Consider the following 17633-nt stretch of genomic DNA (forward strand, 5'->3'; position numbering starts at 1 on the left):
ATTTGGGATTATATTCCTTTTAATCTCTTCCTTTCCATTGCCCTATGAAACAGCCAGGCCTGAACTAGTCCAGGAAGCCTATAATCAATGCCCTACTTCTTCAAAACCTACTTAAGCCATCACAATCTGGTTTATCTCCCACATTACTCAAATGAAATAGCTAAAAACAATGATTTCTTCATACAATGATCATCTTTCTTTACTTCCCTGAAGCCCAGAAACCTCTTTCCTTTGCATCCAGTTTTATATTTCTATTCCCATAATTTGACTGCATGCCTCTTCTTTCCAACCTCTTATTATGTCACCCCAATTAACATTCTTATCACCATACACCAGATGATCATGTCATTCACAATTATGCCTCCAATCTTTCAGTCTACTAACTACGGAATATAATTCAAATTGCAGAAGCAGCATGATGTAACAGAAAGAGAGCCGAGATTTAAAATCTATCCTGATACTGAAGGAAGCTGGGCAAATAATTTAAGCCTCTGTTCCTTTGCCAATTCCCTGGAAACTTATTAAATCACAGATCAGTTGTGGATCTGTGTTGGTAGAAGTTTCTATTCCACAAAATCCTCATATACCACAGACACAAAATATTCAGTATCTTCTGTAGAAGTTTTGTGTTTTCTTCCCAGGGTTTAAGCTATTACTTAGCGAATTCCAAATCTCTACCTGATAAAATTCAATAAAGTTCAAATACCACATCCTTCGTAAAGCATTTTCTGAAGAATCTAGTTAGTAATAATTATTTTTCCTTAAATGACATTTAGTCACCATCCAGTATCCTCTTAGTATAGGATCAACTCTATTCTGCTGAAGTAAGTGAAGAAAGGAAAAAATTAAAACTGTGCTAATCTATGAATCATTGCTTTAAAAGTGACAAATATCAGCAAGGTTTCCCTATGCCAGTCTACACACTATCATTAACTCCCTGCTAACAGGACATCTGATTGTAGTTTTGTACTACAAGCTAACAGTCTAAAATACATATTCAATACATCTGTTGGCTCCTCTCCTGAAAATATTTCAGACACAGGAAAGGTTTTTGTGAGCCATGACTTTTATTGCTTCATTTCTAAGCCAAACTATCACTATGATTTTGTTCGGAACTGCCATTTGAGATATACAATTGTTTATTTCACTGTGTGGTAAAATGCCAAAACATCTACCTTCTTTTTGAAAGTTTGACCAAAACCATTTGTGTTAAAGTGACAAAACAATCTCAAAGCAAGCAGAATTAGGCTCATTTTGGATGCCTTGAATTATGTTTAGTTAAAAGAAGTGACTTAGGAAAGCAACTTAACAAGGAAATATTGTCCAGGAAATTCTGTAACTATTAAAGGATCCAATCAATAAGGTCAATAATTAGGGGTTAGAGAAAGGGAAATGACTCATTATCATGAGATATAGGCAGAGATGTTTTTCTTTAACCCTCCCCTTTATCTTCTTCACTTGGATCAAAACCACACAGATCTAACTCTTCCATCATGTCAGGATGCAACATTTTAGATATCTCCATTATCTAGACAAAAAAGGTAGCAATTAGGTAAACAGATTGGGGGTGGGTGTAGGTTGAGATGAAATGGCAGGGGCATGGTATCAAGAAATTACTACAGGGGTTTCATGACAGTTGTGGCAATATAGAACTCAGCATGCTAAGCTCATTTATGCAGAACACCAATTCTCTATTCTAGGTTAAAAGCCCAGGAAGAACAGAAACAGATTACTCAATCTCATTGCAAGGTATTGAAAAATTTTACAAATATAATTTATAATTCTCCTTCAAATTTAAAAAAGATTTCTCATTATTCATACAACAAATTGATTCACCTGCAGTGGAAGGTTAAAGTGGGTTCTTTAAAACCATCTCCAAATCTAATTGCAGTCTAGTCTAATATTTCAAAATTCATTCTTGAATATTTTTAAAATGCAAAAATTAAAAGTAGTTGCTTCATTTTACTTCTCTTCCCACTCATTAATTGCGCCAAAGAATATATGTTCCAAACCAAGTCAGCATCAAATGGGGAAAAGGAAAGAAGTAAAAGGCAAAAGCTGAAACACTGAAGATCAATTTGATTCTTTTTAGACTAAAAAGTTACTAAAGTTCCCTTCTTTATAGATTAAAAATTAAGGCATTTATTGTAAATAACAGTAACAACAACACAAACCAAAGACCTTCTCTTTCAAATCTCATTTTTTCCCAATTGTGCTCATGTCCAGAGATGGCAAAAGGGCAAGAAGAAAGGTTTTCTCTTTCTGTTTTCTTTCAAAAATCCCAAAATGTTCTGCCTGATTTTTAACATTCGCCAAGAATATATGATCTTAGAAAACAAAGATACAGAAAGAAGTCTGAGCTTTGTCTATAAAAAAGACAGAAAAAAATGTAAAATTGTATAAGTTTTATAGAAACATGAGTATTGATATTTGCTTAAAGATATAAATTCCCTTAAGTAGAAAACTTATCTCAGAACATTCCAAACAATTTGATATTAAAGACATCAGCAACTTGCTTCAATTCAAATATCTCTACATCCAACTTAAACAAGATAACTTATCTAAGCTCTATTAAGTCACCTGACATTTGATCTGGGCTCTAGTCAGCTTTCCTATCTACTACCTGAGTGTTCTTAAGGCAAGTCCCTTCATCATTCTGTGGTTGTTTCCTTAAATGTGAAACAAGAATTGCATAATACTTTCAAAACTCAAAACACTTATTATGATCCAAATGAAGGCTTTTCAGAGAATACATTCCTTGAATGAATATCCTATTTTCTATGAGGATGGAGGATAAATTGTAATGGATAAAACTAGGCAGCCATTGGCAAAGCCAGGTATTTCAAAAGTTTTTGTGACTAGCAACAATGTTTAAGTTTTCTAAAAGAGGAATACAATGCTACCTTGGGGTATTTGTAGGTAGCTCTTCAGATTCTGAAAGAGCTGATGCTTTTGCAATAATGGAATCTAAGACAATGTTTGGTGCAGTATACTTGCAGTGTATACACTGGAATTGGGCCCTGTAAGGCCTGGAGAGGAGAAGACATTTCTATGAAGGGCATAAGAAGACTCAAATTCAACTTGGAAGCAGCTTGGCAAACTAGAAAGATATACTGGATTTGGGACTATTAAGATCCATGATCACCTTGATGCTGCTACTTCCTACTTGTAAGATAACAGGCAAATTAGTTTAATTCGCTAGGAGTCAGTTTACCCATTTGTAAAAGGAAAGAGTTGAACTGATCTAATTAGTAAGCACTCTTTGGGCAGGCAGGGATTTTTCATCTTTTTATCCCCAGTACTTGACAATTATTTTCTAATTGTTTAGACGGTTACTATATGCTGAATTGAATTTAAGAATCTAAAGAGTTGTTTGACAGAAAAGAAATTAAAGTTTGTGCTGGATCTTTTCTCAAAAAAAAACCCCAAATGACCTGGGTTCAAAACCCAGTTCTTCTCACTAATCCCTAGGCGAGATGGATCAAGTCAATTAATGTGATGGAAGAGGGCTGGATTAGACTTCCAGTTCTTTGTCTATTATTTTATGAATGAGGACTAATAGGTAGGCTTTTCAGAAGAGCAGATTATAGCTCCATGTGAGAAAAGAATTTTCTCATTACAGCCATCCAAAAATGTAGCTTTCCTTGTATATGAAGTTGAATCCTCCAACACTAGGGATTTATATTTAGAAAACAGATGACCATTCACAAGATATATTTGCTGATGTGATTCCTCTTTATATATATATATATTTTTTTTTACACATGTCCTGTCTTGGTAAAAAATGGGGAACCAGTAAACTGGGAAATCTTAAGAGTAAACTTCTCTTAATCATTTACTGCTCTATAAGTTTGGGGAAGAAAAGAGTTGAAACTAATAGCTAAAATGATATTTGTGAAATCCACATACCCAATGTTTGCCCTCTCTCCATTAGCATGGGTAATAAAAAGGTGCTTATCACATTCCATAGTTTGCCTGAATACTGACTGGGTATTTTACTACAAGAAGTGCTTCAAGTAGTAAATGCAATGTCTTTGGCCCACACCACTAGAAAGGAATTAAGAAAGTATTAATATTTTTACATTTAAAATTCAGCAATTACACAATGTTCTGTAAAAGCCAATTTAGCTTGGTGTCTGAACAAAGGGGAAAACCTATAGACCCTAAGTACTTACATAACTGTGCTGTCGTCCACTAAGATATCACAACCATGAGCAGGACATGATATAGTCTGAAAAAGAGTGAATCACATTCATTCAAAATTCATCTTCTTATCTATTAGTTCTGGATTTCTTCTAATTAACAATATAGAACATAAATAAAAAATTTTCAATATTTTCCTTCATTTGTGTATATTATCTGGCATGCTCAAACCCTAATGAAAATATTAATACCAGTAATAGATACAGACACTTAATTTCTAACTCCTGCTTTCTGGGATAAGGGACAGGGAGAAAGAATCTGTAAAAGGTCAATTTGGTCAACAAATTCGAATTGTGAGGATCACATATAATGAAGACATATAAAACTATTCCAAAGATATAAACAGGTTTTCTTTACCTGTCCCATGCCTTCCTCCATAATTTTGGTAGTTAAATATTCGCTCCAGCACTGCATACAGAACTTATGTCCACATTCAAGGCCAGTGAAATACTGCAGCAAAAACAAAGAATGAATTTTAGCAATGATTTACTTGGACAATCACCAAAGAATGCACCTTGAGATAAGGCAGCAATATTAAATAACATTACATGCATCTTTATAGGGTCCAATGCAGAATTAAAAGGGTCATGCCCATAAACTTCCAGTGAGGGAAGTCATAACAATTAATTTGTGTTTCACATATAAATAAACGTGTATGTGTCACACACACACACACACACACACACGAATTAAACAAAAGGCAAAATAATATTATTTTAGCCTCAATAAAAATAATGCAAAAGATGATATAACTTTATAAATATAATACAGAAGCAAAACCTAAAACACTTAAGCCAAAGATAAATGCTAAATGTAAAAAAGATTAGTCACCCCCCATTTGATACCTATTAAAACCTGGCCTAGCTAAGTTATTAAGTACCACAGTAAATGAAGAACAATGCAGGAAACAGCAGTAATTTACAATACTTTCCAAAAGATGTTGTAGTTAAGTTTCAATTTCAGATTGACATTAAAATGAAAATTTAGTTAATGATAAATCATCTCAATAAACAAGGAAGGGTTTGTTTGTTGAGTACTATCCCATATAGAAAATATGTTCATCTAAACTGTTGTTCTTAATGTTCATTTAGGGACAATACTAGAAGATTTTGGTTTATTTTCCTTCCACAATTGAATGTTCACATTTAGGTAGGTACATTAAGATTAAGATCTTGATTAAGAGAGTTGTTCCTAACAACTGGCTTGTGAGGGAAATAGCAAGGTATGGATAATTTTAGAGATTTTGTCTAAGCTTTCTTCAGTTACAAGGAAAGCTGTATCAACTTCTGACATTCAGAAACCAAAAATGCTGAAAGCTGGTACTGATGGTGAACCGACTACTTAGGATAAATAATATAACTGAGGGTAACAAACAACAACAACAATAACAAAAACAGAATGTTATCTGGGGGAAAAATTGATTCTATTGCATACAATAACATAGAAGGTAGAGAGTGAGAAAAACTAAGTAAAAAATAGCTTATAGATTTGTACATACATCTAACTGCATATCATTGTACACACCAAAGCATTTGATCCTCATTATGTCTAATGATACAAAGGAGTCTGCTTTCTTAGCTCCAAGTTATGATGGACAGTTGTTCCTTATTTAATTTTAATGGATTACTTTAAGAATTGTTACACAGACAAGGGAACACTTCTTATACCACCACGCACTTCTAAAACTTTTTTTCTTGTTGTGTTTCACAGTATTATCAATTATATTATCCTCATATAACCATTTTACAATTTTCAAAGCTTTTCACATTATTTTATTTGGTCTAAAAATAAACATAACTTTGAGGTATGTTATTACCCAAATCTATTTTATTTGAGAAAAATGAAACTTGAAAAGTTAAGTGTTTTTACACAAAATGTTTCTAAGTAAATAGAACTCTGAATAATAATCCTTAAGATTGTGACTATACATAATGTTCCTCCCTGGACTAAATACTCTCATGACAGAAATGTCTCTCATTAGAATTTTTTAAAAATTCATTACTATTAACATTTAAAATGTGGTTGACTTTTTCTTTCTGTGGGAGCAGCATAGGATCTGGGATTTCATTGGTACAGGAAGTTCCCGTTGAGGATTCTCCAAGATTGCAATTTACAATTTGAGTGCTCCCTAGGGTACCATGAAGTTAAATGATTTGTTCACGGTCACAGCTAGTGAGAGAGGTGACCTGAACTCAGATCTTCCTGACTTGAGAACTGGCCCTCTCTTCATTACATCATGCTGCGTCCCTTACACTGGTGCTTCTGATGACAAAGTGACCAAACTGTCCTCGGATGGCTCTGGAGGAGAGAGTGAGGCTGATGACTTTGTACAGCTTTGCCTCACTTCAATACAATTTACCCCGTGATGTCACAGGATCTCTTTTAAAATGAAGGGACAAACAACAAGAGGTTGTGGTAGTCTTTCACTGTGGAGCAGCAAATGCTTAGCACAGTGCCTGGCACATGGATATACTTAGCAAATGTATATGGATGGACGGCTGGTGAATCATATCTGTATTATCTCTAGTGGAATAGCACCGTGTCATCCTTAGGCTTGTGTTCTGCACCTTCCTTTGAAGCCTGGCCTTTGCCTAGGTTCTTTTTGGCTTCCATCACTTCTACAACTGAGGTTTACAGAGGCTGATCTCAGATTTAACACCTTAACTTGAGGGCTTCCATAACCCCTTTTATCGTGTCACAAGATGACTTCCTGTTTATCACTTCTGTCACTAACTAAGCTCTACCTATATTATGGATGGGTAAGATCAAGCAAAGTTGGCAAATCCCAAATACAGCAGCACTCAAGTTCTTACAAATGAAATTAAGCAGAAAAGGGCTGGTAAGACAAAATATTAAATTCTTAAAAAAAGGTTCCACATACAAACCTTTATCTAAAACTCGTAGAGGGGAAACAATAGTGAAATGGGATCACTCTTTTTGCATCCAAAAAAAAAGTCAAGGGAGGTTTTGGTACCAAATGATTTTATTCCTAAAAATGAAACCATATCTGCTAAGTAAAGCAACCCTCCCTCTCCCTCCCCCCAGTAGAAACAATTTAGTTCTGTGGTGTCTTGATAATATAGATATCTTTGCCTAGTTAAGAGAATTATTTTTTTTAAAAAAATGCTTTTACAATGAGGCAATATTCTAGATATTAGATGAAACACACACATACACACACACACTCTTTTCCTCACAATTAAAGTTCACCTGGGTCTTGGCACGGATTGAAGGTTTCACAGAAGGCTATCAATTGCTTGATTTGGTTCCAATCAAATAAGCCTTATAAATGTCTTAATTTTTTAAAGTAATTCATACTATAGTATGAATTAAAAAACAAACTAATCTTTCAAGAAATTGTACAAATATTAACCTAACTTAAGAAAAAAAGAGGCTATACTGGAATAAAGTACTATACACATTCAAAATGTATTCTTCTAGAATTAATATTTCAGCAATCTCACAGAAATAAGTCAAATACCACTCCTGGAGGGGCAGCTAGGTGGTGCAGTGGACAGAGCACCAGCTCTGAAGTCAGGAGGACCCGAGTTCAAATCTGGTCTCACACACTTAACACTTCCTAGCTGTGTGACTCTGGGCGAGTCACCCAACTGTCTCAGCAAAAAAAACCCAACCAACCAAAACCAACTGAAACAAAAAACAAAAAACCCCACCAAATACCACTCCTGGGACAAACTATAGATGACAATGGATTTAACAAAGCAGGATCCTGTCCTTAGTTCCAGTTTATTGGAAGGGATACTTAAAATAGGCCCTACCTATTTAATACATTAAGGCTTTCACTTATATTAAGTAGGTAATACACAGAAAACAATTACAAATTACAGATGTACATGTATTTCCCCAAGCCAAACCTGAGGGGAAAGTAAGGATTCTAAGTCTACTGATTATAGTTAACATCCCTGAGACCACAGTATGGAGAATTCTATCTGGGTCAGTATAATGTAATGGATTCCAATATATTCTGGCCTACTAATTCCTTATTTTGATATTGCAAACTTTTAAATGAGTTAAGAACTATAGGACCTTTATGAAATATAGAAACAGTAAACCTGATCAAACCATGCTGGACAAAACAATCAGTATATTACATCAAGAAAAGTTCTTTAGATGTTACTAATTCAAACAAACGTTATAAATTAAATATGCATAACAAAAGAAAATTTACATGTATAACAAGAGGATAGGCAGAAATTTTCTGTGTATTTTAGTATTTTAAGAATTTAGATTTTTTAATCAATAGAAACACAAGTCATGGATTCAATTCAGAAAAATACACTACAGTCAAGAGAATACACCATCCCTTTTTATACCACTACTTCTATTTTAAGGTTAATGTTATGAACTTTTTCCCTATTGAGAGGCTTACACTAAATGACCTCAAAAGTCCTTCCACAAGTCAATAATATTCAATTGTAATTTTATTTCCCTGCTACTATAGGGAATGTGAATGAAAAGACAATTAAAAAAAATTTTTTTAAAAAGAATACGCAATGTTACTAAGAAATTCTAACAGAAGAGAAGTGTGTTTTTGCAAAGAATTAGAGGAGAAAGAGAGATGAGATGACAAAATAATTACAGGAATAAAGGACTGCTATAATAAATTCATCTGTTAATCTTATGCAAATTTTATTTTGGACCAATAACTCATTACAACCCAGTGAGACCAGTTTTAGAATTATAGAACTGGAGGGCATCTAGTCCAATCTTTTCATTTTACATGTGGGAAACTGAGATTCAAAGAAATTAGTTAACTGACCCAAGATCATGTAGCAGAAATAGCAGTAACTTGATTTGAACTCAGGTCCTTAGGCTCCAAAACCAGTGCTCTTTGCTCCATTTTAAGTCAGAAAGTTCTAAGATTTTGGACCTCTGCTTACTTGTTAGAAAATTTACATGAAAAATCATTATTTTATTTAAGTACAACCAATATTCCTAATCCAATTTTTTCCCTGTGCATATTAAATACATTTATCTTTAAGGACTAATGTTTTAGTTCTTAACATGTGGTTTTATATTATAGTGATTTTTATAATTGGGAAAAACTTTTCACATGGTGAATCCTGCAATCTCCAAAATGGCCTGGTATTAAAAGAATTTTGAGTGTATTTAAAAAATAGTATGTAATTCAGGATATTTTAGTTCAGGGAAAGGAATCATGGGCTCTTCCTTTCAGGGAGTCTCTCCCACTAGCCATTGGTGTTAGCAGCTTATAAGAGATTTGCCTGATGCTTTGCTTTATGGCCAGCCACTCTTCTCAGATACTATGCTATATAAGCTCTCTGGGCCAGTGATGCCATGTGGTTATGCAAATACTCACTGAGTTAGGGTAGTTCAAGTAGCAGATCTGACAAGGCATGTCCTGGGCTGACGACCGTGTGTTCATCTGGCGCGTTCGAGACTTTTTACTTGGATTAATTACATGACACTCAGCAAAGAGCTTCTCCAGGTTTCCATCAAAGTACCTGCATTATTCAAACAGAAGGAATGAGAACTTGGCAATATTACTTAGTGAGAACTTCCCCAAACCTGGTTATGCCCAGGGAAGAGCATACAGAAATTAAAACTTCCTATTGGTATTGAAGGTCCAGAGTAAAGACTGACATGCCAACCTGGAAGATAACATACAAACTTTGTGTTCCATATAACATACAAGCTTTTTGTTCCATAGGTCTTTGGAAGTGATGGGTCACTATTATTAAAATAAACCTATGAGTGAAACAAGACATCTATCACATAACTGTTATTAGACAACTGAATCGACAATCAGCAGACTTGTTAAATTCACCTCAATTAGGACAGTCTCTTAATAGGCTGACCTAAATAAATTAAAAATCATATATTAGATGTGATTCTGAAAGAAAAAAATATATAGATATACTTGTGTAGAAAGTAGTACACATTTACTCCAATGATATCCATAAACAATGTTCTTCAGATTTTATAAATGAATAACAATCAACTTTTGATGTTTAGATATTCTAAAAATTTCAAATAAAGTATTCATCAATTCATACATAGCATAAATTATATTTAAAAAGCAACACAAAAAAAATCTTGAATTTTAAAAAGATTCTATATGTGGCAAAAATTCCAGAAAATGTTTTGATTACGCGGTTTTGATTTGAATGTCTCCCAGGAAGAGGATAAGCATTTATAAAGGGCCTACTATATGCTGGGCACTATGAGAACATTATACCATTAGATCTATGTTCATTATTCTGGACACTGAAAAAAATGATCCAAAGGTAAATGAGAAAATGGCATGTACTAGTTCTAAGTAGGTAAAACTGTATATAAGCAATGACAATTTACATGAGCAAACGAATAACATATCAAGACAGCTATATCTAAAGGGAAAAATTAAAATAGAAAGCTCCAAGCATGACTCTATTCCCCTAAATACATTAGAAGACAAAGATGAAGCCCTCCAAGATGTCAGAGGTATCTCTTATGTCGTACCTGTAGAAGGTCTAAACAAGAATAATGCTCGATGTATAAGGAATAGAAGAAAGACAAATTAGCACAAAGTCTAATGTCTACCAACTACTATAAACCCATCATATAATTCTTTAGGGCAGAAAGCTGTCATTTATATAGCACTAATTCATATAGAGAGAAATAATAAATGTGGTTCAACAAGATTTTGCAGGGGTGAATCTTTGCATGCATTTTGAAAATAAAAAACATTTATTTAAAAAACAAAACAAAATAAAAAATAAAAAATTTCTAAAGGGCATCAAATCTGGAATCAAGAGGATACTGTTTAAATACCATTTTTGATAATTGGCAAGTCATGTCACCCTTTTTTGGCATCGGGTGTCTCATCTATAAAATGGGGTTTTTGGACTGGAGGATTTTTTAAGGTCCCTGCAGCTTTAATTTATTATCTTGTCCTAAGGATCTTATAATGGAAGGATCAAGAATTATATATATATGTGTGTGTGTGTGTGTGTGTGTGTATATTTCAATGAGTAAAAGCCCACTCCCCCAAAGCCACTACCTTCACATGCCTGTTATATTTCTTCAAATGTTCTTTCCTGGGACCAAGCTTCTAATCATTGTCTCCCATTTCACTCCAAAAATGCTAACGGCCCCAAAGGAAATATTGTTTCTTATGTTGTAAAACCAACAGTACTGCTGTTAGTAACTGATTTCTGATCACAAGCTAAAGCTTTTTTTTTTTTTTTTAATTTAACTATCTGTGGGTTGTGGAAATAAAACATTTAGAAATGACTTAGTTGTTAAACATTTTTGACATGGCTATGGAGACCACTTTACTATTCCAACTCTGTTATATGGTATTATCATCTCTACAAGACTGTTTTAAATGCTCCAAGCGGTATCATTGATGGGAATTAATAGTCTCTTACACTCAAGTAATTTACATTTTAGCAAGAGATACAACACAGAGAAAACTGACACATCCCTCTAAAACTTGTCTCAACACTGTGACCTGTCAGAAATGGTGTGAAAAGCCAAATGTCATACAATCTTACTAACCAATCTTGGAGCAAGAAAAGATAAGGGAACCCCCTTCTCCTTTCAATGGAGAAGTGAGGGACAGACTAATGGTATAGAATGCTGTTAAGATGAGACTGCTGTCTTGTGGTTAGATTTTATTACAGGGAGAAGCTGAAAGGCAAGACAGAAAATTATTTGAAAATAACTCACAGTAAAAACCTAATTGTCTTAAAAACAAATGTATAACTAAATACTTTCTTGAAAACTTATTGGTAAATAGAAACATTTCATAATAAACCTATTCATGACCCCATTTGGGGCTTTCTTGGCAAAGTTACTGGAATGGTATACTTTTTCCTTCTACAGCTCATTTTATAGATAAGAAACTGGGGCAAAAAAGGGTTCAGTGACTTGCCTAAGGTCACAAAGCTAGTAAAGTTGAGGCCAGATAATGCAACAAGATGAATTTTCCTGACTCGACCCCCCCACACCCCTTAAAAATAAAATACCAGGGGCAGCTAGATGGCGAAGTCAAGGGGACCTGCGTTCAAATCTGAGTTAACAATTCCTACATGGGTAATCCTGGTCAAGTTACTTAATCCCAAATGCCTCAGCAATAAATAAATAAAACAAAATAAAATACCAAACTCAAAATAAGGTGGTAGCTGTGGAATCCTCAGATTATAAATTACAGCTTTTTTTCCCCAAAGGTGGATTTTGCTCTATTGACTACATGCAGTTGTTTTAGGCAAGAGGCTTTTGAAAGTACTGGTGACTACAGACTCGAAAATTACTGAAGGATTTTGGTCACCAGTTAATGGAACTATTATTGCAACAAAAAGTACATAATGATTATTAAGATCCCATTTACATCCAAACTAGGAATTTTAAAGGTCTGGGGAAAACAAAAGCCAAACCAAAACAACAACAACAACAAAAAAGTCTCATGGATGAGGTCAAATGCTGATTATGTATGAATCATCTTGATTGTATCCCTCTTCAAAGTTTCAGGTTAAAAAGAGAATGTTTTTGTTGAACGATTTAACAATATTTATCAGCTCTTACAAAAGGTTTGTAACACAGCAACTCCACAACATTACAGTGAAAAATTAGACTAACAGCACAAAAAGGAACATGTCCACTTAGAATCAAACAAGTATCAAAAAAGTTCTTGATTAAAAGACTGCAAATGAATCCAAACTATGCCATTAGTTAATCTCTACAGTGTACTCTACATAGGAGTAGGATGGGGATCATCAGAAGAAACGTCTTCCTTTCCCCTACTTATTCCAATAAATAGAATCTAGTAATGTGACTGCAATGACAGAACAAAATTACACCCTTCCCCGCAAAGAAACAAAAGACCATCAATCAAGGAAGTGTTCCATGGGAAAAATAGGTGGACGGAAATGAATAAAGATTAGTGATGTAAAAAGTGGGTCTCAATAAAAAATCTATACCAAGTTAAAAAGGACTAAGATGAATAGATTCAATGGATTTCAAAATGTCTTCCAAATGAGTAATCTGAAAACTGCTTTTCCTTTAACATTTCCTCCCTTGAAAAACAAAACAAACTCCCCCCCCCCAAAAAAAGTTTTGTTAATGGTGATCAAATTTCTCCTCTTCTACCAAGATTCCCAGAGCGATGAGATCCTCAACTTCTGTATTTTATTTTATTTTTAAATTATTTTTTAACTTTGAGGAAAAAATCTACACACAAAAATTAACATTAGGGCAAAATTAGACAAAATAGATGGCTTAAAAAAAAAAAAAAAACACTGGAATCCAAATTCCAATATGAAAGATTCAGTGTACTGATAGTTCAAATACAAACTACTAAGGGAAAAGGTAGAAGGAAGAGAAAGATTTCCTCAGAAAAGTGAAGAGTAGTTTTGGGGAGGGGAGGAAAAAAAGGTTTAGACCAGTATGATACAAAGTAGACTGGGAAAAACAAAAGAAAACATTTTATGTCCAAAGTCGATGAGAAAGAAAATTATAGTTAAACTGTGAATCTGTTACAGACCAGGTGTTTGTAAAGAAGTCTATAACAAATCCTTCACTTTCAAAGCTGTCTCTGGTTTGCCAGTTCTCTTCTGTACATTAAAAAAAGAAAATTTCACCAACATTCTTTCTGGGCAACACTATCATTAGCTCCCCTCTTCTCCTAGACTACCCTGCCACTCTCCAGGAAAAAGAAAATGACCTTTGGTAATAAATGAGCACAATTGAGAAAAATAAACCCCACAACTTGCAATATCTAAAATTGGACCCCTTTAATGACTACTTCTGTCAGGAGATAAAATATTTCATTATTGGGCCACGGGATTGACTATATTAATCAGAATTCTTAAGTCTTACAAAGCTGTTTGTCTTTTACGACATTGGTGTTACCATATAAACTACTTTCGTAGTTCTGCTTATTTCACTCTGCTCCAGTTTTCACTATTAAGTTTTCTGGGGTTCCCCCCATCCCCTTTTTGGAAAACACATACCATTTAGACATTTGATTACATTCCTATACCAAATTATTTTCAATCATTTCCCTCTTTTGATTCAGGTTGTCTTTTTTTGGTATAGATCTAGTGGAAGTATTGCTGAATCCAATATATACTGTTTGATTGCTTTGTGGGCATACTTCCAAACTGTAAAAAGATTCTATATTAAAATAATTAGGAAAATGGTGCTATGGATGGAGAATTGAACTGCTAACTAAAAAAGTTCATATAATCAATAAAAAAGGTGATGATAAAAGATAAAACAGAAAACAAGATGATGAAATATATGATCAACTAGGTAGACCAATGAATGGAGAGCCAGGCTTGGACTCAGGAAGACTCATCTTCCCGAGTTCAAATCTAACCTCAGACATTGACTAGTTGTGTGACCCAAGTAAATAACTTAACTTGTTTGCCTTAGTTTTCTCATCTGTCAAGTAGGCTGGGAAAGGAAATGGCGAATCACTCCAGGATCTCTGCCAAGAAAATCTCAAAATGACTCACAAAAAGAGGACATGTCTGAACAATAACAAAGAAGATGAAGTTGTGGAAAGGAATGCAAACCATTAACTCGTATATGAAAAAGTAATACAAGTAACTACTGACAACTCTGGTTTTACCTTATAATCAAGCAAATTAGAAAGAATGACAGGGATCTAAGATTAGTAGGAGTAGCAAAAAATGTGGGTACTCACTATTTGAGGAAGTAGATAAAAACTGTGGCGTCTGACTATAATGGAAGAGTATTGAACTATTTAAAAAATGACTAATTCAAAAACATGTAAACATCTGTATGAAATGATGGAAAAACAAAGAATCAGCAAATCAATTAACAGGCATTTAAATGTCTACTGTGCTTGAGGCCCTGTTGAAGGGGAGAGAAATACTGAGAATCAAAACACGTTGCTCAATGAGAGGCAGTTACATTCTAAGGAAGCACATCTTAAGCATACACATGTATTGAAAGCAAGTCTCTGGCAATGGTGGCAGGGAGAAAAGGAAGATATAAACAAAAGGAAAAATTCAAGACTTAAAGAGAGGGATTTTCAAGATAGGAACCTGTTCCAAAGTTAGTTTGGCTGAATCACAAAGCTGCAAAAATAGGTTGGGGTAGGCAAAGATAGGTTAAAGACAGAAACACCAATGTCCATTATTTTATCCCATAGGCAAGAAGAAGCCATTGATTTTGGAGAGTAGAGGAATCACATGGTCAGGCTGCAAAGAAAGAAAATTGTTTTGGCAGCAGCAGTTGAAAAAGAACTGGAAGACAGAAAATAGAGGCAGGGAAATCAATCAAGAGGCTATTGCAATAATCCAGGTTAGAGGGGGCTTGTATGCATTCCTTTCAAAGGGTCAGGAGAGCAACATGTGGCAACCAGACACGTAGGGTGAGATGATGAAGGGAAGTCTAGCAATACTTAACAGAAATAGCTAAGTAGGTAAAATAGAGGGAGTGAAGACAATGAGGTTTCAACATTAGGCACATTCTCCAAGTCATACAGAACATGATAGACAGATTTAAGTCTCATTATTAAGAATTGATAGAGAAGTGAAGAGGAAACTGTAGAACAAGCTGTTCTGAACCTTTTTGTTCAGAATCTCTTTTGTTTGGACCTTTGGCAATCCTTTGGTGGAAAACGTATGGACCCCATACTCTAAACAATATTCATTGCTCACATTTATCATTGAGGAAAATGATAAATTTCAGTTAAAGATGAATAAAAATATAGAAACACTTTTTTTCCCCCTCTTCTCTTTTTCATGAACCTCAGTTAAAGAATTTTTGGTACAAAGAAAATAAGGTTTGATGAGGTGATCCAGAAGAGAACAATATCATTAAAACCCAGAGAAGAAGGGATAGATGTCAAACACACACTCCACTATAGTTTCAAGGAAAATCTGATATGTGACCCTACAAGGATCCTCAGGTATGGTTTAGAGGCCCTGGCACCACTGGTCTACATGTAAAATACAATGGCAGGCTGAGAGAGATGAAGACTGAAAATCCCCTAAGATTTGACAAGTGATGGCTGGCAATATTGGACAGAGTAGTTTCTGCTAAAGGATGAGTCCAGAAGCCATTCATAAGAACTATATTAATGATATAAATGAAAACATTAATAAATTAATCTAGCCTTGGTAGATGAACTCATTTTAATTACAAGAAATCTTCGTTCCATAGCATCTCCCTAGAAATAGATTTCATTTTTTAAAAAATGTACCTTATATTCAGTGTATGTAATAATGTAAGAATAACATTTATTAAGTGTTTATTACGTACCAGGTACTATACAAAATGTTGAGATACACAAATACAAGGAAAAGATAGCCCTTGCCCTTTAACAGGGTCCACTCTAAAGAGGGAACACAAGAGTGGAAGGGAAAGAGAACAGCAAGACACAGACCTGCTTGGGTGACAAGAAAAAGTCAAGAAAGTCAGAAGTCAAGGTGTGTGGGAAATAAAGATTGGTTGATCAAGGCCCTGCCCCAAATGTAAGACTGAGAGGGACTCACCAATGGGAAGAGAGGGCTGACATGGCTGAGGGATGCTCCAGGGTGAGGAAGCCCCAGGCATAGAGGGAATTCCTAAGGTGCAATGGAAGCTGAGAACGGTGGCAGGTGGCAAAGTCCAGAAAGTCAGGAGTAGAGCTGGGAGGGGAAGATAGTTTAATTTTTCTCTAAAAGATGTAATGGGCATTTTTGATGATGGAAGAACGTGAAGAATGGTGTTAAGATGAAACAAAGCAAAACAAAAAACTCCACAGCTAAAAAAAACTATTGCTATTTTAACAACAATAAACCAAAAAATACTTGTTTTGGGCAAGACTATATTAAGACTGGAATATTGATGATTGGGAGGAAGAGTGATTTTCATTACAAGTTACTTTTTCATTCAAGGCTTTACCAAAAGCCCTTGTTGAAATTTGTTCAAGAAACTCAGTATGGTCTAACACGTCTGTGCTTTGTAGTAGTTTTAAAATGTTAGTTAATTGTGATTAGTGGAATCATTTGTAATTGTCCAGGTGTAACTAGACAGGGCATTTAACTACAGGGAAGCCATGTTATAAGTAAGGCACTAAACAAAACAACAATTGGCAAGTCAATCTTAAAATGTAAGCAGGCACATATCTGTAATTCAAACTACTAGAAAGATGGAGACTGATGGACTTCTTGAGCTTGGAAGTTCAAAGCTGCAGTAGTTTTGCCCGTCTGGTTATCTGCATTAAGTTCAGTATAACAAGGTGAGCTCCCAGGTATTGTCTATAAAAGAGAAAACTGTTTCAAACTGGAAAAATGAAGCAAGTCAAACTTTCTGTACCAGAGTAGGATTGGGTCCATCACTGACTGATACATTTCCATTTTAGGTGATACAAAAAAGGTGATACATTAAAAACAAAAAGAAATGTATCCAAGAGCTCGAACTAAATGTGCTTCAAAATGTGTGGGAAG

At 34.6% G+C, this 17633-nt stretch overlaps 1 protein-coding gene across 1 annotated transcript in view; it reads right to left on the bottom strand.

Annotated features, from left to right (window-relative positions):
• Positions 1 to 17633, bottom strand: part of ARIH1 (ariadne RBR E3 ubiquitin protein ligase 1) — a 75712-nt gene that overhangs the window by 16578 nt on the left and 41501 nt on the right. The window contains exons 3-5 of the mRNA XM_051982347.1: positions 9545 to 9689; positions 4561 to 4653; positions 4176 to 4231 (exon numbers count right to left, since the gene is read on the bottom strand). Of these exons, the coding sequence (XP_051838307.1) occupies positions 4176 to 4231; positions 4561 to 4653; positions 9545 to 9689 (294 nt within the window). The remainder of the gene's footprint in view (positions 1 to 4175; positions 4232 to 4560; positions 4654 to 9544; positions 9690 to 17633) is intronic.

This window comes from Antechinus flavipes, chromosome 2 (genome assembly GCF_016432865.1).
Source record: "Antechinus flavipes isolate AdamAnt ecotype Samford, QLD, Australia chromosome 2, AdamAnt_v2, whole genome shotgun sequence".
NCBI classification, from domain to species: Eukaryota; Metazoa; Chordata; class Mammalia; order Dasyuromorphia; family Dasyuridae; genus Antechinus; species Antechinus flavipes.